General features: G+C 40.2%; 3 protein-coding genes across 7 annotated transcripts in view; 2 read left to right on the plus strand and 1 right to left on the minus strand.

Moving 5' to 3' along the window:
* The window catches only part of IRAG2 (inositol 1,4,5-triphosphate receptor associated 2), a 37,152-nt gene extending 36,464 nt beyond the window's left edge, over positions 1-688 (plus strand). Inside the window, exon 39 of the mRNA XM_064654154.1 lies at positions 1-688. Within this exon, the coding sequence (XP_064510224.1) occupies positions 1-244 (244 nt within the window). The 3' untranslated portion in view covers positions 245-688.
* Positions 626-20,672, minus strand: DNAI7 (dynein axonemal intermediate chain 7). 3 transcript variants are annotated; one of them, XM_064654156.1, is made up of 17 exons: positions 20,580-20,610; positions 20,515-20,548; positions 19,516-19,536; positions 17,431-17,485; positions 16,336-16,415; positions 15,098-15,199; positions 12,855-12,992; positions 11,609-11,755; positions 10,405-10,508; positions 9,065-9,344; positions 7,040-7,145; positions 4,542-4,708; positions 3,641-3,785; positions 2,653-2,867; positions 1,823-1,990; positions 1,495-1,608; positions 626-968 (listed from the first exon to the last, which is right to left on the minus strand). In XM_064654156.1, the coding sequence occupies exons 2-17, from the start codon at positions 20,515-20,517 to the stop codon at positions 693-695; spliced, it is 2,121 nt and encodes a 706-aa protein (XP_064510226.1). In that variant the 5' UTR covers positions 20,518-20,548; positions 20,580-20,610; the 3' UTR covers positions 626-692. The 3 variants fall into 3 exon arrangements, with proteins under 3 accessions (XP_064510226.1, XP_064510225.1, XP_064510227.1); XM_064654155.1 differs by having other exon boundaries at positions 20,515-20,672; XM_064654157.1 differs by lacking the exon at positions 10,405-10,508 and having other exon boundaries at positions 9,065-9,217; positions 20,515-20,672.
* The window catches only part of ETFRF1 (electron transfer flavoprotein regulatory factor 1), a 7,593-nt gene continuing 4,879 nt past the window's right edge, over positions 20,643-23,356 (plus strand). Inside the window, exons 1-3 of one of the 3 annotated variants that reach the window (XM_064654163.1) lie at positions 20,643-20,728; positions 21,787-21,892; positions 21,996-23,188. In XM_064654163.1, coding sequence (XP_064510233.1) covers positions 21,848-21,892; positions 21,996-22,211 — 261 coding nt within the window. In that variant the 5' untranslated portion in view covers positions 20,643-20,728; positions 21,787-21,847 and the 3' untranslated portion in view covers positions 22,212-23,188. Of the gene's footprint in view, positions 20,779-21,786; positions 21,893-21,995; positions 23,189-23,356 lie in introns of all 3 variants that reach the window. The other 2 variants (XM_064654164.1, XM_064654165.1) reach the window with 2 other exon arrangements.

Genomic DNA, 23,356 nt, shown 5'->3' on the forward strand with positions numbered 1-23,356 from the left:
GTACAACTTGATGTCATCGTGGGTGTCCGACTTCAAGGCTTCCTTTTCCAATGCCAACAAAACCCTCTGGGTCTCTGTCTCCATCCTGGTGCTCCTGGCTGCCCTCATGAGCTTCCTCACGGGGCTGTCCCTTCACAGACCCGCAGATGCAGCACCTGTAGGAACTGGGGACTCCTGGACATCACTACAGCAGCTGCTGTGGCCCTATGTAAGACTGCGACACAATGGGCCCCCCCCAGTATAACCAAGGTTCTGACTTCTGTAGTTGTATTCCAAGTACTTTCTAAGAAGCTGAGATAGTTTATTTAAGGTCACGTGTTTGGATTTGTTTTGTTGGGTTGTGGGTATTTTTTGGGAGATTTTTTTTTCTTTCTCTAAAGCATGACTTGAAATGAAAGTGTGTATATTTTTTTTTTTTTCCCCTCTATTCTGACAAAAGTCATCTTTACAACTAGCTGAAAGGGTCTCTGTTCAAGCAAAGTAAGTTCATTATTCTCTTGTGGCTAGGACCACTTAGTTGTTTTTATTGTTAGCTACTTTCAAATTGTAAACCTGAACAGAACTAAGAGAAAATTGTTTGCATTTGAGTCATTGGAGCTGTTTCAATGAGTTGAATAGAACAGGGTTCTAGACTTGAACTGTAACTTTATTGAGAACTTTTGATAATAAAGTTTTGAAGGAAAACACAGTATTTAAGAGTATGTTAAAACCCTGGTAGTAAGGAGTAGCTGATACACAACATCCATAAACAGGCAGCTGGCTCCTTCCACTTTATCCATTGCTGCTTTGCTGGCAAAATCCTTAAGCAGATGGTAGAGTGTGGAGTGAAATTCAGAATCTTCTTCTATCTCTTCTGAAAAAGTTTCACTGGTTTCAGTGATTTTGAGCTTTTGTGCTTTCTGACCATTAAACATGTAAAGAGACCAGTTGTTGTCTTGGACAGAATCTGCTTCAAGATGCTCCCTTACCTATTGCAAGAAAAAATGCACTGTAAGAGAGCCTGTGCCACTGACAGAGGATAAATTTTGGTGTGAAGTTGTAAATTCTTGTGAGTATAATACAGAAACAACCCCCCTAAACCAATATTAATATTAGCTCTCTGTGCCTAAGAGCCTGTGTACCAGGTGCTGTATTAACACTGAAATCTTCCACCTAGTTTGCCTCTAAACTCCAAGGTTTGGGCACTCCAGCTGCTGTTCCTGACTCCTAGCCTAGCTAGGTGCAACAGGCATAATTTACTTTAGTTTTTATTCCTGAGACCAAATACTAGGCTAAATATTTCTGTGTCACATGCATTTAACTTAAAGGGGAGAGCTGCTGAAGGTTTCAACATTATGGTGTGTTCTCTATCTACAGCCACAACTGGGAGTATCTGCCTGTCTGGGAGAAGCTTTAACCACGTTTTAATTTACAGGTGGAAACGAATCAGTGCTTAAGTCGCTTATTCCTCCCTTTGCAGCAGGGAGTAAATGAAATTAAACTAAATCCACAAACCTTGAACACGACGTGCTCTGGACCTGCTGCTCCATTCCACCTGCTTGATGCAAAAGCAAATGCAGGTGCAACCAGAGCCATCTGTTGACAGGCCTTAAGTTCTGCCAGGGCAGCCTGGAATGCAAAAATACAAGGTGTTTTGTTTTTTATCTCTGGGAAAGGCACTGACTGTGTTATACAAATGTAAGGAAAAGCTTGCTTTAACCAACCAGAACCCACTGGCTCAGCTGGCAGCACACATGTATATTCTGGACTGCAGGTCTTCATGCAAGAAGGGTGAAAAGCAAGTGAAAAATGGGTGGAAAAAACCATTCACTCCTGTACTCACCTTCCTGGTCACAGGGACATAGTTGTGAGAATACTCTCCTGGGAAAATGTTCACACCAGCTCTTTTCAAAGCTGCTCTGAGGGCAAGTGGACTCATCCATTCTCCTGTGATGTGGGAAAGCACATCCTTCTCCTCCACCACTACTGAAGACAACATACACTGATTACCCTGTTGTACAAAGCAGTGAAAACAACTTAGTGGGCATGGAAGTCATTCACTGCTTTAGGCATTAAACAGCAACATCTTTGCTGTTCTGGGAGTTACATACATTATCTGCTACTCTGGGCTTGGAATTTCATTTACACGTCCTGAGGAAAGCCACTTTTCTGTAGGAATTCAGAAAATACACAGCTGTACTTTTTTCATGCTTTTTTCAAATCATGATTTATATATTAACGAGCAGATGGGCAATCACCTGTAACTTGAACCTTTAGAAGGAGCAAGTAGCATTAATAGTAGGCTGTTTGAAATGCTTTTCTTTCTCTTGATATAGCTGGGAGAAAAAAGGAATAGTTTTCAAGTCTCTGGCTGCTGAAAGTCTTGATTACAGCAAGGCAGAATCCATATCAAAGCATTTACTACAACTGTGCAGAGCAATCATACATATTTTTCCTTCTGACCAGCTCACAGAAAACAACTGAAATTTAAATAACTGGGACAGTGCTTGGAAAGGAAGAGATCCTCCCTCATTTTCACTGGCACAGAGAGATTCAAACTGGTCTTGTGGAAACATCTAAAATTCTTAGTGAAGGACACTATAATAATTATGGTTTGCTTTTTTTTTTTTTTTTAAACTACCAATGTTTGATTAAAAAAATTATTTACATTACCTTAATTTGTATCTGAATTGTTGCCAAGTCTGTAGTAACTACAAGGAGTGCTTCATCCACCCCAGTAGGTTGTAATTCCCATGCTTTATATGGCATGTTGAGATGAGCATCCTGGAGAAGTGCTACTGTATAAAAGCCACTCATCACAAAGGTGATGCTCTTTTCTTGTGCTTCATACTTTATGTTGCTGATGCCATCAGTTCTCCACTGTTGGGCTGTACAGAAAGGATGTAAAAATACAAAGATGGACATGGAAAGCTTCTGCTAGTGATATGTGCTGGGGAAGAATTGGTAAAGATACCCCAGGTTAACTACTATTCACTCACAGTTAAAATACCAGCCACAAAATAAAGATAATTAATTTAAGGCAAAAACTCCCCTTATTTTAATTGTCTTTAAGTACAAGATTGGGCTAATTTTGACAGGAAAGCTTCTCAATTTCAAAAGAAAAGAAAATATAACACTAATGTAACTGTCATTTCTTACCTTGTAAACAGCAGCCCAAAAGATCATTTTTAAGAGTAACTTTAAACATCTAAATGCTTTAATAGGTTCTACTCTCTTTCATCAATGTAAAGCAAAGGTACATTGTATCTATCTAATAACTAGAATATCACAGTTGATTTTTAACATATAAATTTCATATTGTAACAATATTAACATATGTAGTTAGGAGCTAGTTTGGCTCAATGTGGACTTTACCTCAGCAAAACTTGTACTGCTGCCCATTAAATGCTCTGTATTTTTTCCCATTTATATTAAAAAGCTACAGTAAAAAGCCTCAACAAAGCAATCCATCCTTAGATATGGTGCAGAAGCAAAATAGAATAAAAAACCAAACCAAAACAAATAAATTAACATTGAAGTCCCCAAATCAATTAACACTGAAGTCCCGAAGTTATTTCTGGGCTCTGAATTGACAATAGTAAAACTCAGGTATAAATTTCATTATTCAAACTTAAAACAAATCTATGCTCTAAGTTCCTACCTTCAGGATCCCATCGGGCTACCACAGGACTGTCAAAGTACACCACACTGTCAGGCAGCCCGAGGGTTATTTGTATTATTGATTCTGTGGCATCCTCAGCCTCTTCTGGGGAATATGGATACACCTCCAATCCAACATTCACTAACTTTGGCAAGATGGGAAAAGGACACATAACATTTTTATTAGAAAACGCAGCAGCCTAGGTTTTTTTTTCCCTTAAGTCCCTTAATTAAGGCAGTGCCACACAGTGGGCACAGTCCTTTTTTAACAGATCCACAGTGTAAAAAAACCAGGAGCACCTGAGAGACAAAAGCAGGTCTAATTCTGCTCTGTCCACACGGTGCCCAAGAGAAGGAAAGGTTGCATGTGTGTGTGGCTGGGAATGAGGAGCCCGGACTCTTGATCTACCCCGTCCTGCTTCCTTAGTTTGAGTGGGAATTTTGCTTATTAAAGGTTTTCAGCTTCATAGACAAATCTCTGATGTTAGTAGCACTGCACCAGGCTCCAGCAGTGGGAAACTAGAGCACAGTTACTACAACTCCCAACTATCTTGCAGAGCCTGGCAGTGAAAACGCAGTGACTTTGTCACCAGCCTGCTTTCACATAGGAAAAACTAAGGACTTCTGTTTGCTTTTACTGTGGCCAAGGGCATTTTCCTGCACGTGGCTCTGTGCTGACCATGCAGATGAGCCACTGACTGAGCACACAGTGACCACACAGGTGCCCTCAGCTGCTCCAAAAGTTGGCCAAGTGTAACTGGAAAATTATTTGATAAACTTGGTCCTTTAATTTTCTGTCGGAGAAATCGCGGACGTGTAGAGTGAGGACACAGCTGAGGAGCAGCTTTCCAGGGATGACAGGGAAGAGGCCTGGAAAGGGTGTAATCCCCTCCCTCACTCACCTCCACCATGGTCCAGTCATTGACTTCCATGACCTGAGGTGGGAGCTGCAGGGCATCGATGTGGAACACACCACCCACCGGCATGAACCGCTGCAAATCAACGAAGTTTGCAGCTGCTGCTGCCCCTTCTTTGTCTCTTGTCTCTTCCTGCGCCAGTGGATCCCCTTCTAAAAAAATAACCAAACCACATGGTGCTCAAACTGAGACACTGAACTTTCCCACCTCTGTTTATTTTTCACTTGGAGTGCTTCACACTCGGCAGCGTTTCAGCCCCACCTGCTGGTGTTCCACAGAGCTTTTAACAAATAAATTAAATGGAGGGGGAAAAAGAGAGCTGGGCAGTGAAAAGCTCTTCTTGTCTTGGAACTGAGCTTTTTAACAGATTACTCTCTGCTCTGAATCTGCAGCCAGTTCAAAATGGTTTACGTAGGTACATGGATTTTACTGACAAAACAAGTCTCATCATTAACCACAGAAGAATTTCCCAGTAGATTCTGGACAGGTTTAGTAAGACTGTATTGATATAAAAAGAAATGAGGTAAAAAAAATTCACCTTTACTGTGATTTTTTTGAGTGACCTTAAAACACTCGTTTCACGACAAATACTATAAAGCCCCAAAAGGTCACGTGCTGAAGGCAAAAGACATGATAATTATGAACAGCAGGAGGGATTTACCATGAAACACAATTTTCAGATAGCAAAGATAATTCATATTTTTCTATGCATAATTACCTATATATTACATACATGTTTGAATTGAAGGTTTAATTAATTGCAAAATGTTATTAAAAGGTATCAGTGCCATGGACAAAAATGGCTCAAAATATTTTCTTTAAAAAAAACCCCAAAACAAACAAGCCCACATAAAACATCACATGGGATGCTACAGGAGGAGAGACAAGTTACTGTTGACAGGGATCAGGAAAAAAAGTGTTCAACACTGTAAAAACAGCTACTGTAAGTGTTATGAAATTTGCCTTGAGAGAGTGAGATCATATAAAAAAAATGACAACTATCTATATAAACGGTTTTCAAACTTAAAAAAAAAGTGAAAACGGTGTTAATTTTTATGTCAGATTTAGTTGCGTTATGCAGGGGTTTTATTCTACTGTATTCACACACCACCATTGCAGTTATTCTGAGCAAAAAATTCACTGTCATGGTTTGAGGTAAAACACCATTTTACTACCAGCCACAATGGTAGTTTGCACTTGAACTTGCTTTTTAAAGATAACAATACAAAAATATTAAGTGTCTTCTAAACAAAACTATTCATTGTCCCAAGTTTAATTTACCTTCCTAAGAATGATATAATAAGGTTAAACCCAGAGAACTGCAGGAGTTCTCCCTCTTTCCCCTGTTGTTGCATTCCTGGTTTTTAACTCTTTGTTTATGTGGCTCCCTGTTTTCACTGAGTTTGTGATAATTGAGTATCCTTTCAACTCTATTCTGAAAAGCAGGGATTTTCAAAGCCTTATGGAAACAACGTAGCAAATTCCTCCAAATGAAGCCTAAATCCTTTATATTCTCTGGAAAACCTTGCTTGAGTGGTCTTCAAGGTCTAGTCTGACAACTGGTTCCTTGGACTGTGCTCAGCAGAAAATATTGTGGTGTGGGGTTTGGTTTCTTTAAACAAGGAAAAGGCTGTAAAGTTGAGTTAAATTACACTAATAGTTTGTAGTTGTTTTATTTCAGTCAGTACTACAAGAAAACTCACTTATTAAACCAGACAATGACACCACAACCCTGAAGACATTTGTAACTTATGTGGGACAGATAAACTGTTTTATGGCCTAGAATTAGGCCCTGTTTTAAGAAAGTGTATCAGCATGAATCCTGCTTTTAGCACACACTTAAGTAACACTCAGTAACACTCCACACCACTCAAATGCCTACCATTATATGCATTTGAATCATTTTTTTTCTGAGAAAGTCAATCTCACCAGACAGCCTAGTAGATTCATACAGATTGTATGTCTCACCCATAAACATATGTATATATATATATAATAATAGATACATCTACATAAACTTAATAAACATGTTCATGAACATAAATATAAATAACAAATAAATGAAAATAAGTGTGGGGAGAAACTCCATTTTCCTACCTGTCCTGTTATCTCTCTGCATTTAACAATCATTAATAGAAATGTCAACAGACCTCAGGTGTTATCAAAACATCAATATATTTATAAGCTTTGCTCCATTCACACAGAGATCTATATTGCAATGCTTCCATGTATCACAGAATGGTTTGGGTTGGAAGGGACCTTAGAGATCATCCAGTTCCACCCCCTGGGCAGGGACACCTTCCACTAAACCAGGTTGCTCAGAGCCCCATCCAGTCTGGCCTTGAACACTTCCAGGGATGGGGCAACCCTGGGAAACCTGTGCCAGTGCCTCACCACTGTCACAGTAAACAATTTCTTCCTAATATATAAAATACTTAGCATAAGTACTTCTGTGATGCTGCACATAAAACAACATCAAATACCTTGTGATGATCTGTCCAAGATTTCTGATTTCTTCTCAGTTTCTTCCTCTGTCTCATTTACATCCTCCATGTTATTGCTGGTTTCTTTCAATGAGACAACACTCTTCTATATAAAAGGAAAAAGACATTTTTCCGTCAGTCAGAAACAGACACAATAAAGAAGAGGATATCACCTCCTTCAAGGAGGCCCAAGGATACAGGGTTCCACTCCTCCAGCAAGATCTGCACCAATCCTGCTTCAGGGTCAAGATTTTAGGAGAAATTATTTCTACCTAGCTAGCAAAAATAGTTTTGATTACAGGTGCTCTCTGATTTGGATGTATAAATAGAGATAAAGTAATTACTTCATTTCCACAGCAAATTCCCTCTTGAGCTCCTCAAGTACCATACAAGCACTTGACACCTTTTTAGCAGTGTGTGGCACTCCAAAATTATGTTTATGCTGACTGTAGAGCTACCAGGGTGGCAAAAAGAGAATGTAAGCCAAGGCTGAATCCAAAGCCCTCCTGACACACTGCCAGAACCCCCACCTGCAGTTTTAGCCCATGATATTTGTTCCCTTTCTCACACTGTGTGTTTATGCACAGGAATGTGGGGGAACTCAAGGCAGAGCCAGACAGGAGGATGCTGAGACACATTACCCTGGATTTCCAGCCAAATTTCCAACCCAGATATGGATTCATCTCTATCATAGAGGACTCCTCTGGAAGCACAGCAATAGGAATATGGCAATTCAGGGTATGAGCCACTCATCTGGAAGCACAGGCACCTCCTGAGCCCTGTGTGTGTGTCTGCCAGCAAGTGGGAAGAACACACACCCCCTCAACAAGGACAGAAGGTGAGAGAAGTGGAGCCTTCAAAACTGGATTGAGAGAAAGACTTGGGAAAGAAAAAGAGAAGAAATAAAATGAAGGAGGTTAAAGAAAGGCTGAGAAATGTGGGTGAAAACTGTCAAAAGAGTTGTCATACAAAAAAAAAGAAGAAAAAAGGAACCAAGAATGGTAGGATTTCAAGCACTGATTCACTACAAAGGTGCTGGGGACTGAAGAGTAGAAAAAACAAGATCATGAAGAGGGGGTTGGTCCTTGTATGGGCCATTCACTTAATAGGTGGACTTGATGATCCTTGTGGGTCCCTTCCAACTCAGAATATTCTGTGAAATCTGTAAAATTGTTCTAAACACACTAAGAAGGCATAAAATCTCATGTTTTACAGTTATTTCTGCAGAAATTTAAGACAGAGAACACAAGTCATTTACCTGCAGGCCGCAGATGATGCCCAAAGTGAAAAACCCAAACCCAGGAGGAAGAATACAAACCCAAGCAGCCTAAAGCCATCATACCTAAAGCCAACATATTCCATGGAAGAATGCCAAGGAAGAGAACGGGCAGCCAGAAATAGTATTTGAAAAGTCCTCTAACAGCAAAGGGTCAGCTAAGTACTTGCACAGTCAGCATCAACTCTGAATCCTATTGTGCCCACTGCAAATTTTCCTAAAATTGGATTTCTGCAGGGATTTTGTCTCAGAAGATCCATTCATCTGTACCTATGTGAGTGAGTTACAGAAATATCCAGAGAAGTGGCTACAGCACCAAGCCTGACAAAGTTCCAGAAGCTTTTGGATGACCCCCTCAGGCACAGGGTGTGACTCTGGGGGATGGTCCTGTGCAGGGCTGGGCTTGATGGTCCCTATGGGTCCCTTCCAACTCAGCATATTCTGTGATTGTGTGATCCTACAACAGCACCTGATGTTCCCTATGGCTTGATCCTACTCTTAAAACCACCAACCAAATGCCAACTCATCTTTGCCGACTCCACCAAACCTCCCTTTCTACCTTCTGTCCAACAGCCTTTGGTCATCCATCCTTCCATTCCCTTGAGAAGATCTGAGAGCACTAATGCAAGCTGCCTTTTTCTATAAAACATTTAAGAATTTGGCTCTCATGCCCAGGACACAGTAAAAAGCTGTGACTGTGTCTCAACAAGAGCCATGTACAATATCCCGTGCTGAGGGTTTTTACCCACCTTTCTCCCAGCAGGACACGTTTCTTCTTCAGCAGGCACGCTGGGTTCTTCTCTGGCTTTCTTTTCCTCTTCTCCTGGTTCTTCTGCATTGTCTTTTGGATGCTCAGCTAACTCTTTGCTCTCTAAGGCTTCCAGGTCTGGCAGACCTTGACACTGCAGCCAGAGTGGAGACACGTGGTCGTAACGAGTGTGCAAAATGCGAACAGCAGCGCTGTTCAGAACCAGGGACTTGGGAACATCAAAGCCGTGCTGAGCATCACTGAACACGTGAGTTTTGGACCTGGGAACAAGAATTAAAAAAACCCAAACCAAAAAACCAACAGTTCCTAGTAAGATTGGCAGCACTTATTTTTGTATTTCTTCAGAGATGCTCAAATCTCTTTTGAGATTTGTTGCACTGCCTAAGAAACAGAGGAGGATGTCACTATACTTGTACTGACAGCTGTCTGTAAGACCCTCCCAGCCAAGCCATCACTGCACTGAGGGGATCAGGAGCTGCCAAAATAACGTCTTGACAGGGTGACAATGAGGCACAATCAGATGGCAGCTCTTCTATACAGTGCATTCCCAGTAAAACTAATTTAATGGGCAAATCCTACATAGGTGAAGCCACCAGCTGTGTTACATCAGCCTCAGCACCTTTCAAAATAATCCAAATAATACTTATTTATGGATAAGATCAGCTGGTCACAAGTTCTAAGAATCTTCTGGTAAAGCAACATGTAGTTTTTAATTACTGGTTGAATATTTGAAGTGCACCTCTGTGCTGAACAAAAGGCTTTAACGCCACCCCAAATGGGCTCTTCCTGAAGGTCAGTCTGACGCTGCCCAGCACTCAGCCTTCTAGGTGCTTACAGCAACAGGTCCTGAGTCAAGGTAAAGTCCTTTTAGTAATTTATTCCTCATATTTGTGCAGTGGAAATAGGTAGTCTGCTCAAAAATCTCGTTTTGAAAAGTACACCAGTTAAATGGCAATCTAATAAAAAATCAAATCTTAGCTTCAGAACCCACTCTGGAGCATTCCAGGCTCCAGAATCTTTTATCTAACAGAGAACTGAGCACAAAGCACCATTCACTGCTTTGCAAGCTTAGAAAAATACTTAATGCATCAGCAAGGAACATCACTTCCAGAGGAATTTCAATTCTCTGCATGAGTTTTATTGTTTTTCTTTGAAATTTGTTCTGGCAGTAACTAGTTCTACAGCAGCATTTTAAGAAACAAATTTATATACATATATATAATATAAAAAAGATTATGAGAAATTGGTTCTTGGTGTTTACTCAACTTGGGTAGACAAGGCCAGGTCTCATTTCAAATTAAGAATTTAAGGGTGCTGTACCTTACTTTCTTCCTTAGATTGACCCAAATACAGAAAGTAACATTTTTATCCTTTATGACTGCCTGCATATTTCCAGTTTCAGAATCTTCATACATACTAGCTGTCTACAAAGAAAAAAGCCAATTAAATAATATTTTCTTCATATTTATATCACTTGATATTTATATTACATTTACACATGAATAAATAAAAAACCCAAAACATGTAAGAATGAAAATACACCAGACCAAGTCCAGCTGTGCTGTATTTATACTAAAGCACAACAGTTATAAACTCAAATTTCTTTGTTAAAATTTGAACTGTGTTCTTTTTCTTCCTCCAACTTCATAAATACTGTCAGCCAAATATGAGTTCTTACATTATTACCCTCAATGGCACTGCCTATCTCCCTTAATCATGTGCCCTCAAAAATACTCCTCAGGGCAAGTAATAAAAAAAACCTCCCAAAAAAATACTTACAAAGCAACAATGGACTCCTATCAGAGTCATTGCACAGATTATTTTACCATTTAATCAATATAAAAACCTGTGAAATAATTACATTAGGAGTTTAATCCTAAACTCAGTAAAGGCAATTAAGAATTTAACATTTCTTAATTTGCAGAGGGCTTTGGCTATGAACATACAACTGGTTCACTATTTCCTTTACTCTTTCTCCTGTTTTTGTTTCTTCTAGCAATATTCTTTTGCTAAACATGCTTATATATATATATGATTAATATACTTGAAACAGCAAGATCACTACCTATAGATGCAACCCCAAAAACTGATTCCCGAGCACATTTTCATTTTCTTGTTTGAATAATCTTCACTCTTCCCAAGATCTTAGTCTAAAAAATATTTTAGTCACATGAACTTGTGTTAAAAAATGTGCACGAGGTAACCTTATGACCTGCTTTTCACATCTGCAATTTTTTTTTGTAGAGTCAATGAGTTTTAATTTAAATCAGTGAGGCAAAGCAGGAAATAAATTTCATACAGCAACCCCCTTGTTTTCCACACCTCCAAATCTCACCATAATTTAATCTTTAGTGACTTAATGATGAGAATTTCACCTATAAAGTTCAGATTTTCAGGAGCTTTGAAGAATGCCAAGCCTGGTGTGTGCTACACACACGATTTGGAAACTCAAGTGCTAAATTTGGAAAGTCACAGACTTTGGCACTCCCCATATCACAGCTTCAAGACAGTAAATCTTACTCACTTTCAGCAGGTGCTGTGTAGCTTCATTGTACTTCTGATGAAGCAGATCCTGCAATTCCAGAATAGATTCCTGGTACTGGACTGCTTCTTTTGCTGTCATCTCATTTGGTGGTGTGTCCATTAAAAGAAGTTGCAACTTCTCAATTAACTAGAAGACATTATGTGTGGGAAAAGGATCTCTGTTTTGACACCACCCTTAAGGTACTGTGTTTGTTCTGTCATAAAAAATGAGGCAAATTTGTTTCCTTTATACCTAAAAAAAAAATTCCTTCATTCCTTAACCTGTGGGCTGTGAGATCTCAGCTTAAAACCATAGATCATTTATTGACCTGGACTGATCATATGATGAAGCCTTTTGATCCCAAATTAGTTTATTTTTGCAACCACTATTTTTCTGTAGCAATAATCTCAACCACGAAACTCCAAATAAATAAATAAGCAGAAGGACACACAGAAATTACATTTTAATGTAATTATTATCAGAAAAATCCTTACCAGAAGGAATTATCAGTTGAAATTCTTAGAAAGGACTAGCACAGACAAAGGCAGGATGTGGAAGGTGCAAGTTGTAGCACCTAACAGGAATTGCTAGATAGGAAGTATAGCTCAGAACCAAAACAGTCCAATAAAACCTATATTACACATGGAACTTTCAGCCCTAATTTCTGGAAGACCCCATTTAACTTCCTGAAGAAGTTAGCATATAAAGTTATATATATAGTCATACTATAAAGTAGCATAAATGAAAATAAAATCCTAAAATTCTAAATTGAAATGAAAATAAACCCCTAAATTTACAGAGCAGGCCCCAATTGCTTAAAATTGCTTCACAAGCCATCAACTGTTGGCAACTCCTGTTGGTAAACATGAGTTTTGGGAAATCCTGCTCTTATGTGATATTTTACTGCCTCAAGTGTTACACAATGAGGCTGTTGTCCACTAAAGCATTTATTTATAACAGGAGCTTCCATGCTCTGGGCTCAAGGTTGTTTAAAATGGAAGGGAAGAGGGATGTTGGGATGCTAGAGCTCTGTGTAGAAACACTGCACTCAGATCCCTGAAATGCACATTTAAAGTCAATAAACGACTTCTTGAGGGTGAACAAAAAGTCTGTAATGAAAAAAAATATAAAAAAGGAAGGGAAACTTCAAGGTTTTGAAGGTTACAGCCACCAAAAAAAAAAAAAAAAGAGAGACAACAGTTAGAGGGAGAAGGCTGAAACCAAAATACATCATTTTAACACTTACATTTAGCACCTGTTCCCCCTTCTCCATCACAAGCTGAACATCCTCATCTTGATCTTCACGCCACAAGCTCATGAAAGTGTTGATTTGCTGTGGTACAGTTGGGTCAGGAATTCCATCACAGCTGAGGTAATGCTCCCACTACAAAAAACAAGGAAAAGAGGATGCAGGCATGAGGTGCAAGTGACTATTGATATCACAGGAAAAAAGGGGGGGTCTGAAAGACAATTATAGTGACACACTCACACCTAAATGCATCTAAATGGGATTCTAACACCACTTGGCTTATCCCTATGCCAGCAAAAAAATGGTTTACTTTGATATTAATGTGTTAAGATACTTCTGCCCACCCAACACCTGCTGTTTATACTTGTTTATCAGTGGTTTCTGTCCTGACGGGTAGAGTTTGTCTACAAAAGCAATTAACTCAGCACCTGCCACAAATGAGGGGCTGAAAGAATAAATGGCTGAGAACATAAACAAGGAAACAGTGCAGGGGGAAGAGGCAGATGGTTCTCAGGCCAGGTGATGCCTACAGAACTGAAAATTCCTATACTGGCAATAAAGCTGCTTAAGAGCCTCTACTCCAACATATTTATTCCTCCTTTCTCTGCCTCTAAAGAAGTTTCCCTCCCCCTTACCAGCCCCAACTGAACTGTTACAGAAACCTCTGGGGGGAATGTGAAATCCTAGATTAGGGTCGGGGTTTTTTTTAATAATTTTATTTTCAAATCAATTATTGTTCATTCATATAAGTGGTGGAAAGAAAAAAATAGTGACAGACTAAACCCACTTAATGCTAAACATAAGCCTAACATTGGGCTCATAGGATCAATTTATCACCTGTAATGTAATTTTTTTCATCCATATAATAGGCTATTAAGGAAACATTGCCTCCCTGTTTGCTGTGAAGATTAATAATACTGTTACAGAAGATTGCATTACAAAGTAAAATGGATCTTTTAAAGCAAAAACACTTGTATAATTGCACTCCCAAGCACTTCCACAAGCATTTCCACTGACTTCTAAGAAAGCAATAGTAGGTGAGTATTGAGTGCCCTGGAAACTCCTGTATTAAAGACTGATCAGTCTTCAGTAATTAAAATATCTGATTTCTTTTTTTTTTTGTACATCTTTGCACTTAAAAGAGAGCTTCAGTTTCATCATCACATCCTTAAAAATAACAGCACTCGTTCTTTGAGAAAAAGGATAAATATTGTGATAAATTGTACATATATCTGTTAATCTGAACTGAAATTGTACAGAAATCGATGTGGAAACTCAGCATGTGATATTATATATTTCTTTTGCCCTAAATATTGTTAACAACAGACTAATACAAACCCCGGTATTTCCCATAACCTACCAGTATTTTATTAGAAGATTTATTTTAAAAACAATAGTTCCATTTTGCCCTTACTTTAGAAAACAGAAAAGTCTTATGTTTGTCCTTCCGAGAAACACTTCCAGAAACATCCACAAACAACAACTGGCAACGATCACAAGCTGTAACAGGGAAATGCCAATTGCATTTAAAGAAAAATGGTTATTGCATATAAAGAAAAACGAAGAAGTGGTAAAGCTGTCAAAGTAGCTGCTTAAAGATACTGTGGTATGTCTAACCTTAAAATTTCCAAAACCCAACTGAGCACCTTGATAAAAACCTCAGAGTCTGCCCTGCTTCGTGCAGCAGGTTGAGCTACATGAATTTCAGCAGTGCTCCCTAACATGATTTATCCTATGATTCTAAATTTGTTCTGCAGAGGCTTTAAGAGGATTAAGTGATAAACAGGACAAAGAGAAAATCCTTCTGTCCGCAAGTCTGTTTAACCTTACCTGGAGCCAAACGGACCAAATTTCACGTTATTGTTACTGACTGATGTGACTGCAAGATGGATTCACACAAGAGAAATGTTCTACTACAGTATTTCTCTACCTTACTATTTAAAATTTAACTTTACAGGTACGTAACACCCTCGTGTGACAACTCAACCACCCCCCTAAACTGCAGACATTGACTCTCAGCTGCATTTTCACGTTTCCAGCTCTGAAGGTTTGGCCAATCTCTCTCCAAATGATGACCTGTGATATCCAGGAACCACTGAAGCAAATGTTGTCAATTGTCTCAAAATCTATTTAAAAAAAATTTAAGCCCTGGTAGAGCTTTTTTTTGGGAAATGTTTAAAAGCAGAATGAATTAAAGAAATAGGAAAGGAAGGACAAGGGATTTTGGCAAGAGAGGTTACCTTTTCATGTTCTCTATATTCCATTTTCCACTGCTGTGCAGACAGAAACTTCTGTTCCAGTGAATTAAGTTCTGCTAGTTCAGACTCCTTTTGTTCTTGGTACTGTTAAAATATATATATATAAAGTTAAATATTTAGCTTAGGTCTTACAATTATTTTACATAAAACAAACAAATATTTGAATGATATATTATTTAAACAAATCCAAATGCAGGTAACTTGCTTTTTTTAATGAAACATTCCATTGAGAAGACTCTGGTAGTTTGCAATATGTTACTGTCATCACATTAGTTGCTGAGCCACATGATAAATATAATGTGTCACATGATTGTTAACCTCTCTCTTGAACAGTTTCCAAATCATCATCCTAATGAGAGCTGCTAAAAAAATGTAACCATGTGTTGGAAAAATATGTGCAAGATTATTTGATTTTTTTTCCTTATAATTTCTATTATTTTAAGTTCATCTCCTCCCTAGAGGAAGAACATAATCTGTAAAGTACAAAAGGCATAGGCAAGAATGACTTTTTCTTAAAAAAAAAAAAGACATATTTGTTGTAAATCTCTTTTTTCTTTGAAAACAGAAAAAATACTTAGATTTTACCAATCAGTTTTTGTTCTGAATTCCAGTCTTGTCAGAATAATAAATATACGTAGTCTAATATGCACACATATATGTACATACACACAAATCACTGTATCTGCCCCAACATGTAACCAGTTAAGGAATTTATACCAATATTTTCTTGCCACAGCTGTACCAAATATAACTATGGGGAACACAAAAAAAATACATTCAATTGAAAGCACAGTGGAACGGGGGAAAAAAGGGGGCATTTATTCAAACTGGAATATCACATATCACAAAAATTCATGTATTTAAATCCATCAAAAACAGATAAGACTATCTCATTTATTTTTCTAAATCAAAGCAACACTAAGTCAAACATTTGCTTAGTGGGAAAAAAAAAATCAGCATCATTTTCTTTGACTTTACATGCATTATGTTTCTTTACTGATCCAGCTCAGTACCACCTCAATTTGTGGGATCTTATCTCCCAGTGCCTTGGCTGGATTTTAGGACTTATGTTAATCCATGGAAGCTGGAAAATCTCCTCTATATTGTTCCCAACAGCAAGTACAGAAGGAAATTTAATTCCTATTCTCACACTGATGTTTTACAGACCTCGTCCCAAATCTAGAAATAGGAATAGCTTTTCTCAGTGAGTACAAACTAACTTTTGCCTCAAGCCTTGCCATGCGCTCTCGTTCAAGTTTCTCCTTCTCAAGTCTTGCTGCTTCTTCTCGTTCAGCTTCATCTGAAGATTGGGGAACAGATCAAGAGCATAACTATATTTTGCTGAATAAAACCAGACAAGTGATTTTGTTAATAGCTGTAAAGACAAAACAACCATGAAATGAGCAGCAGGAACGTTTAGCATTGCACAGAAATCTTCTCCCACGAATCAAATTAATTTGAATCATAGTACTAAAACACGCTATCTATGGCACTGCCCCACCAGCCTGTGATGATACAAGTGGAGACAAGACAAGGACCAACAAGCCCTCTTTCTCCCCCCTCAGAAACAGCAGCAGGAGTGCTCTCCTTCTGTTCCAGCTTCAATGGACACAGGTTCTTGATCCGAAGTCTGTGGTGAAACTGAGTGGTTTAGTTCCAAGTTACTCTTCTCCTTTCCTACAACCACTGCTTTCCTACAACTTCAACCTTCTGGCTGTTTGTTCATTGAAATCCTCCTCATGATCAGCTATTCCCCATCCCAGCAAAGCTTCTCTTTGCTGCCATTAGGACTGGAAAGTTAGAGACGATGTGAAAACTAAAATTGATTTCAACCTCTAAGCCTTCAGCCTAAACTGGAACATCAATCCACAGGTTCCCAAACAGAGCATTGAACATCCCACCTACTTGGAAGTCATGTCAAGGGTATCTGTGTTGCACTGAGGCGAGAGCAACAGCAGTTCCCAAACCTGCCTGAGCTGCTACTCCCACCCACAAAAGGCTACTAGTGATTAGTAATCAGTAGCAGTCACAGCGTGCCCAAGCTCCCACCAGGATGGATTAATGGCAAGTTAATTCTTCCCAAGTTCCTGACTGCAGGAGAAATAACTAGAGGAGGGAGTATTGCACTGACAGGACACTGAGATGTGGCATCAACCAACACAGAATTTGGCTCACACCAGAAAACAGAGAGGACTCACCCATGTTTGTGAAACACAAATATCAATTCACATGTAGCTCAAGAAATTACTTTATGTACATTTCTTTAAAACAAATGATTTGCCCATCACATTCCCTATAAATGAAGTGCACAGTACCTCCCTCATTCAGCTTCACTTCCTCTTCTTTCTTTTCAGCTTTTTTGCCACCAGGCTTAACGTTTGCAGTAAATTAGAAGAAAACAAATGTCAGTGTTATTTTAATATATTCTGAGAGGTGTATAATTCTATAAATTTTCCCTTCAAATGTGATCCCTGAATTAATATTTTAGACTCCCTGCACAGTGAATGAAACCCCCAGAATGGCAATAAACATTCTGGACTCAATTTTATTCTCATTTTCCTGATGCAATATATGCTCTTACAATTAATATATTATTCTATGCTAGACATTCCCAAACATGGCCACAAACAGGAGAATGTTGTTTTTAATGTAGAAATTGAATAACAGGTAGATTGACTAAGAAAGCAGATGTTATAACTTCAAATATTTTAGGAAATACTGGGAAATGTATTTTGGGGCAAGTCTGGCCCAAATTAGAAGCATCTAATTCAAAAGACAAGTAGCAAGGGTTCTCTTTTCTGTTATAAAATCCTCACTGCAACTCCAGACAGTCCACTATTCAACCTCTGGCCTAATCCTAGAAAAACTGTATTTTAAATCTGGATTTCTCAGAAATCAGTGTATCAATTCTTTGAGGTCTGGGTATATAGTTTATAAAAATAAAAGACAAGGTAAGTAACACGCAAAATTTACCGTCATGTAACAGATGAACCAAAATAGAACACTGGTTTTTGTCCTGTAATTCACAGCATTCTCACGGATGATACACATAAAAACGTGATAATTGGATCTAAACTGCAAAATTAATTCCCAGCCAACATTATTGTTTACGAGTGGGGCAAATAAGGCTATTTTTTTGTACACTTGAGGAAACAAACCATGATATTCTGCATTGTTTCCTCTACATGCTGGAGCCTAAGAGTGACAGCAGCCTAAACCCAGGTTGAAAGGCAAGGTATTGATGGAAAAAAATACACCAAGGAAATACATCCTGATCCTTTTTCACACACAAAGTGTGTTACATATACTGTTATTTCATACTTTGATTCTGATTTCAGATATAAATAACTACGTGGAAAGCTCTTCACTTTACACTACTTTGCGTGGCAGTAAATATATAGATAAGGGTGACCTTGAATACAGAGGTTATCATGAAGCTGGAACAAAAACAGTGGTAACAATTTAGTACCAACAACACACATATAACCACCAGAGTTTGAGGGCATCTTATCACATTTGTTACCAAAGCATTTCTTTGCAAAATTATCCTGAAATAGAATCAGTAAACTCCACAATTCTACCCATTAACATTTCAGGGAAGAATCAGTTCTTTTTTTTTTTTCACTTAAACAAACAAATAAATCTTTGATTACTTCCAGTGAAAAGGGAAAATTGCTTGTTTCAATTACTTGTAGTCACTTTTTACTCCATTTCTTTTCACATTCTTATGACTTAATATAGCACTGACACAACTGAGATGCACAGCTGGGGAGGGGTGGGGGGTGGATAAATTCATTATTACTGAATTAAGAATAATCCATGGGATGAATTTATACAATCCAGTTTCCCCTGAACTTCTGCCTGTTGTCCCTCCACCCACCATATTCTGTGTCCAGCCTGTGGCTCATATCACAGAACCACAGAATCACTGAGGTTGGAAACACCTGCAAGATCAGTGAGTCCCCCCTGTGCCCGATGCCCACCTTGTCCCCCAGCCCAGAGCACTGAGTGCCACAGCCAGTTGTTCCCTGGACACCTCCAGGGATGGGGACTCCACCACCTCCCTGGGCAGCCCCTTCCAAGGCCTGACCACCCTTTCTGTGAAGAAATTCCTCCTGATGTCCGATCTGAAGACCTTCCCTGGTGCAGCCTGAGGCCAATTCCTCTCATCCTGTCCCTTGTTCCCTGGGAGCAGAGCCTGACCCCCGCCTGGCTACAACCTCCTGTCAGGGAATTGCAGAGAATGAGAAGGTCCCTCCTGAGCCTCCTTTTCTCCAGGCTGAGCCCCCCCAGCTCCCTCAGTCCTGGAGATGCCTCTTCCTTTTTCAAATTCAATTAACCCTGAGCAGATTAAAAAAATAAATGCAGTAATGAACTAGAGCATGTTTCTGCCTACTTACCTTGTTCTTCGATTTTGGACCCTAAAAGATCAGGGGAAAAGAAAAAAGGTAAAGTGAACATCAGAGAACAGAGGATCAACTATAAACAAATAATTAAAAAATACAACTATTCTGTAAAATTAGGTGAGGTTAACTATTGAAAAACTGTAATGACAACAACTTCAGTACTGCAGAAAATTAGCCACCAACACATGACTACAGACTGCCATAATTTATCAGGCTAAATTACACTTATGATTAAGGAAGTGTATTTACTTATTCCCACTGTTAAAAAACTAACGCACATGAAATACGTATTTTAGTGTAGGACATAGTTTAGTAAAATATTTGTCCAGTGTTTTCTGAATTCATGGACTGACACCGTGTGCTAATCCAAACAACGCTAAATCACATCGTGCAATGTCACAGAACCACCGAGTTCTGCCATCAGCTGGGGAACTGCACCCGGAGAAACGTAATTAGGGGACTTCCCCAAACAACTACAAGGAAACGAGAACAGATTCCAGAGAGCCGAACATCCAGCAGTAAATCCTTTCTTTACCAATTAACCTGCGCAGCGCCCAAACACCGCCACGGGAATTCGCGTAACTGCGGGGCGATTAATTACCCAGGCGGGAATACAAAAAGAGGAAGGAGCAGGCAGGCTGCGCTTAGGGATGGAGTTTGTCACCATGGAGCGGTTGTGGCAACAAAGCCCGAGCTCCCTCCGTCCCTCCCGGCCGGGTTTCACACCGAGAATCCACGGCAACAAACCACGGCACGGGACTGGGGACTGCAGAAAAAACAAGTGGTATTTTTCAGTCTTAAATAATTTTTTTCATATATATTCAGATATATATTTTTCCATGTAGTTCAGATGATGAGCAACGCTTCGGTCCAGCGCTGACCCACCCCACCACCTGACCCTTATCCACCCCACCACCTAATCCTTCCTCATCCCCACCACCTCACCCTTCCCCACCGCACCCCCCGACCCTTCCCTTCCCCTCCCCGCCGCACCATCCCTCGGTGCCCGATCCCAGCCGGATCCCTCTCCCCGGTGCCCGATCCCAGCCGGATCCCTGTCCCCGGCTGTCCCGATCCCAGCCGGATCCCTCTCCCGCTCCCGGCTCTCCCCCGGCCGCTCCGCCCCCGGCTCATGCGCAGCCCGGGCGGCCCCGCCTGACGCGGCCTGGCGGCGGCTCCGGCCGGGAACGGCCCCGTCCGGGAGCGGGTGAGACCCTGGTCCGGCCTTCCCGGGGTCGGGGTGGGAACCGGGAGCGGGTGAGACCCTGGTCCGGCCTTCCCGGGGTCGGGGTGGGAACCGGGAGCGGCTGCGGGGGGAGCGGGGCAGGAGGCACCGGGATCGCGGGCACAGCGAAGGGGAGGCGGCGGCCCCCGGGCACGGCCCGGATAGAGGGGCCCGCGGGCCCCGGGGCTGGGCTGGAATCCAGGAATCCGGTCGTTTGTGGTTCGGTTTGGGGTGCCCCGTTTGTTTTTGGATCCCTGGAAGTGTCCAAGGACAGCTCGGGTGGGGCTCTGAGCAACTTGGGATAGTGGAAGGTGTCCCTGCCCGTGGCAGGGGGTTGGGACGAGATGGGCTTTAAGGTGCCCTCCAACCCAGGCCGTTCTGGGTTTACATAAATAAAAAACAACCACTTTGTTACTAACACATGATTTGTCTTTTTACCTTACGTTTTGCCAGCGTGAACTGGCCTCAATTTGTAATGCACTTAAACAGTTTTAAAAACAGCAAAATTTAGGAATGCAGCAGTTGCTGGAATTCATATATATATATTTGTACATACATATATATATATATAGGAATTCATATATATATGTATGCATAGATATATATGTATGTATTATATATTTATGTATTATATCTATATATGTATTTTATATATTTATGTATTATATGCATATATTTATTATATATGTTTGTATTTGCATTTTATAAATATATGTATTATATATATACATTACACATGTATGTACGTGTGTATATATATGTACATATGTATGTAAGTATATAGTGTACAAATTTATTAACTATACAAAATGTATATGAATATACAATATATGAATATAGAATCTATAATATGTAAATATATGGACTTACATAAAAATGCACAAATACATAAAATACGTAAATCCAAATAACCAGAGTAGAACCAGAAAATAAGTAGTTAGAGCCAAGGGGGCTCAGTAGGATACGGGAGCCCTAGGGAGGAGGAGGCTGGGGTTTGCTGACTCCCAGGGAAGGCTAATGTCCAACTGATTATCCCTCAGGTAAAAAAACCAAACAAACCCAAAAATCAGACAAGATTAAAGAGTTCACCAAAATGTGAGAATGGCCAATTCTTTAAGAGGTGAAGTGGTGAGACTGTACAAAAATGTAAGTGTCTTAAATGCCACCAGCACTTTCCTTAACCAGAAAATGAACCTCTTTCACTGCACGCTCAGTTTATTAAAAACACATTATTTTTTTTTCCTCCAAGCTGCTGTACCTTGGAAGGGAGTATCCCAAAGGAGCAGACTACTTTAGAAGCCGTTTGAAAGCAGCTTTCCTAAAACACAAGGATGAGAAAGACCCTGAGAAAATTAAGCAACTGATTGCACGGGGTGAATTTGTTATAAAGGAGCTGGAGGCTTTGTACTTCCTGAGGAAATACCGAGCCATGAAACAGCGCTACTACAGCGATGACAACCAGTGACTGTGCATGCAACCAACACATCCACGAAAACTGACAATAAAGGAGATGTAACCTCAAAAGAAACGAAATGTAAATCCTTCCAACCCCTCTAAGGTACAAATTAGGACTTTGCTTCCCCTCCAGCAGCTGCTTGGGTTGTTTTCACTAAAACCTCAGGTGTGAAACGACTTTGCAGGAAGGAGTGGTTGCACAGCTCTGTTCTGTTTCACTTCAAAATATATCTTTAACAGAAGCTCTTCTTACCCCATAATTGTGTTTGAATGTCAATTCAAAGTGCTAATGCTTGCTACTTGGAAGCTTAACCTGAAAGTCCTCTGCATTAAACGATTGATTTCCACTCACCTTCTCCAAAGTAAAGTTCTCCACTCAGCCCTGGTGAGGCCACATTTGGAGAATCGTGTTCAGTTCTGTCTCCGTAGTTCAAGAAAGACAAGGAGCTACTGGAGAGGGTCCAGTGGAGGCCACAAAGATACTTAGAGGTCTGGAGTGTGTCTTATGAGGGGAAACTGCAGGAGCTGGGCCTGTTTATTCTGGAGAAGATGGAGGGGGATCTCAACAATGCATATAAAGATCTCTGAGGTGGATGTCAGAGGATAGTGCCAGATTCTTCTCAGTGGTGCCCAGTGACAGGATGAGGAGCAATGGCCACAAACTAAAACACAAGAAGTTCCACTTCAGCATGAGAACTTCTTTGTACTGAGGGTGGCAGAGCCCTGGAACAGCTGCCCAGGGAGGGTGTGGAGTCTCCCTGTCTGGAGGCATCCCAAACCCACCTGGACATGTTCCTGTGTCCCCTGCTCCAGGTGACCCTTCCTTGGCAGGGAGGTTGGACTGGATGATCTCCAGGAGTTGTTTCCAACCCTGACAATTCTGTGATTCTCTGAAAGTCAATTCTTAAAGCTTTTAACCTCATCTGCTTCACTTGCAGAGGCACCACCTTTCTGTGTTAGGAGGATGACTTTGGGGTCAGGAAAGGGGTGAGTTTGAACAACAGTGGTTTGAACAACAGCACTTGGGCCCTGAAGGAAATTTCTCCTACTGCTGATTTCTGGTGTTGTGTAACTGCTGCAGCAGGAATGGATAACTTGATCTTTGCCCTGGGAAGAGAAGTTTGGCCATGGCTGTTTGCTCCAGGGTATCTCTGC

The sequence above is a fragment of the Pseudopipra pipra genome, chromosome 5 (genome assembly GCF_036250125.1).
Source record: "Pseudopipra pipra isolate bDixPip1 chromosome 5, bDixPip1.hap1, whole genome shotgun sequence".
NCBI classification, from domain to species: Eukaryota; Metazoa; Chordata; class Aves; order Passeriformes; family Pipridae; genus Pseudopipra; species Pseudopipra pipra.

Coding starts and splice junctions, on each gene's coding strand:
- DNAI7 (XM_064654155.1), bottom strand. CDS start 20,655: ATGAGCCGGGGGCGGAGCGGCCGGGGGAGAGCCGGGAGCGGGAGAGGG. Junction 4,709..7,039: donor CTTGGACAGATCATCACAAG/GTATTTGATGTT, acceptor TTATTTTTTTAG/AAGGGGATCCACTGGCGCAG. Junction 3,786..4,541: donor ATGACTGGACCATGGTGGAG/GTGAGTGAGGGA, acceptor ATCTTGCCAAAG/TTAGTGAATGTTGGATTGGA.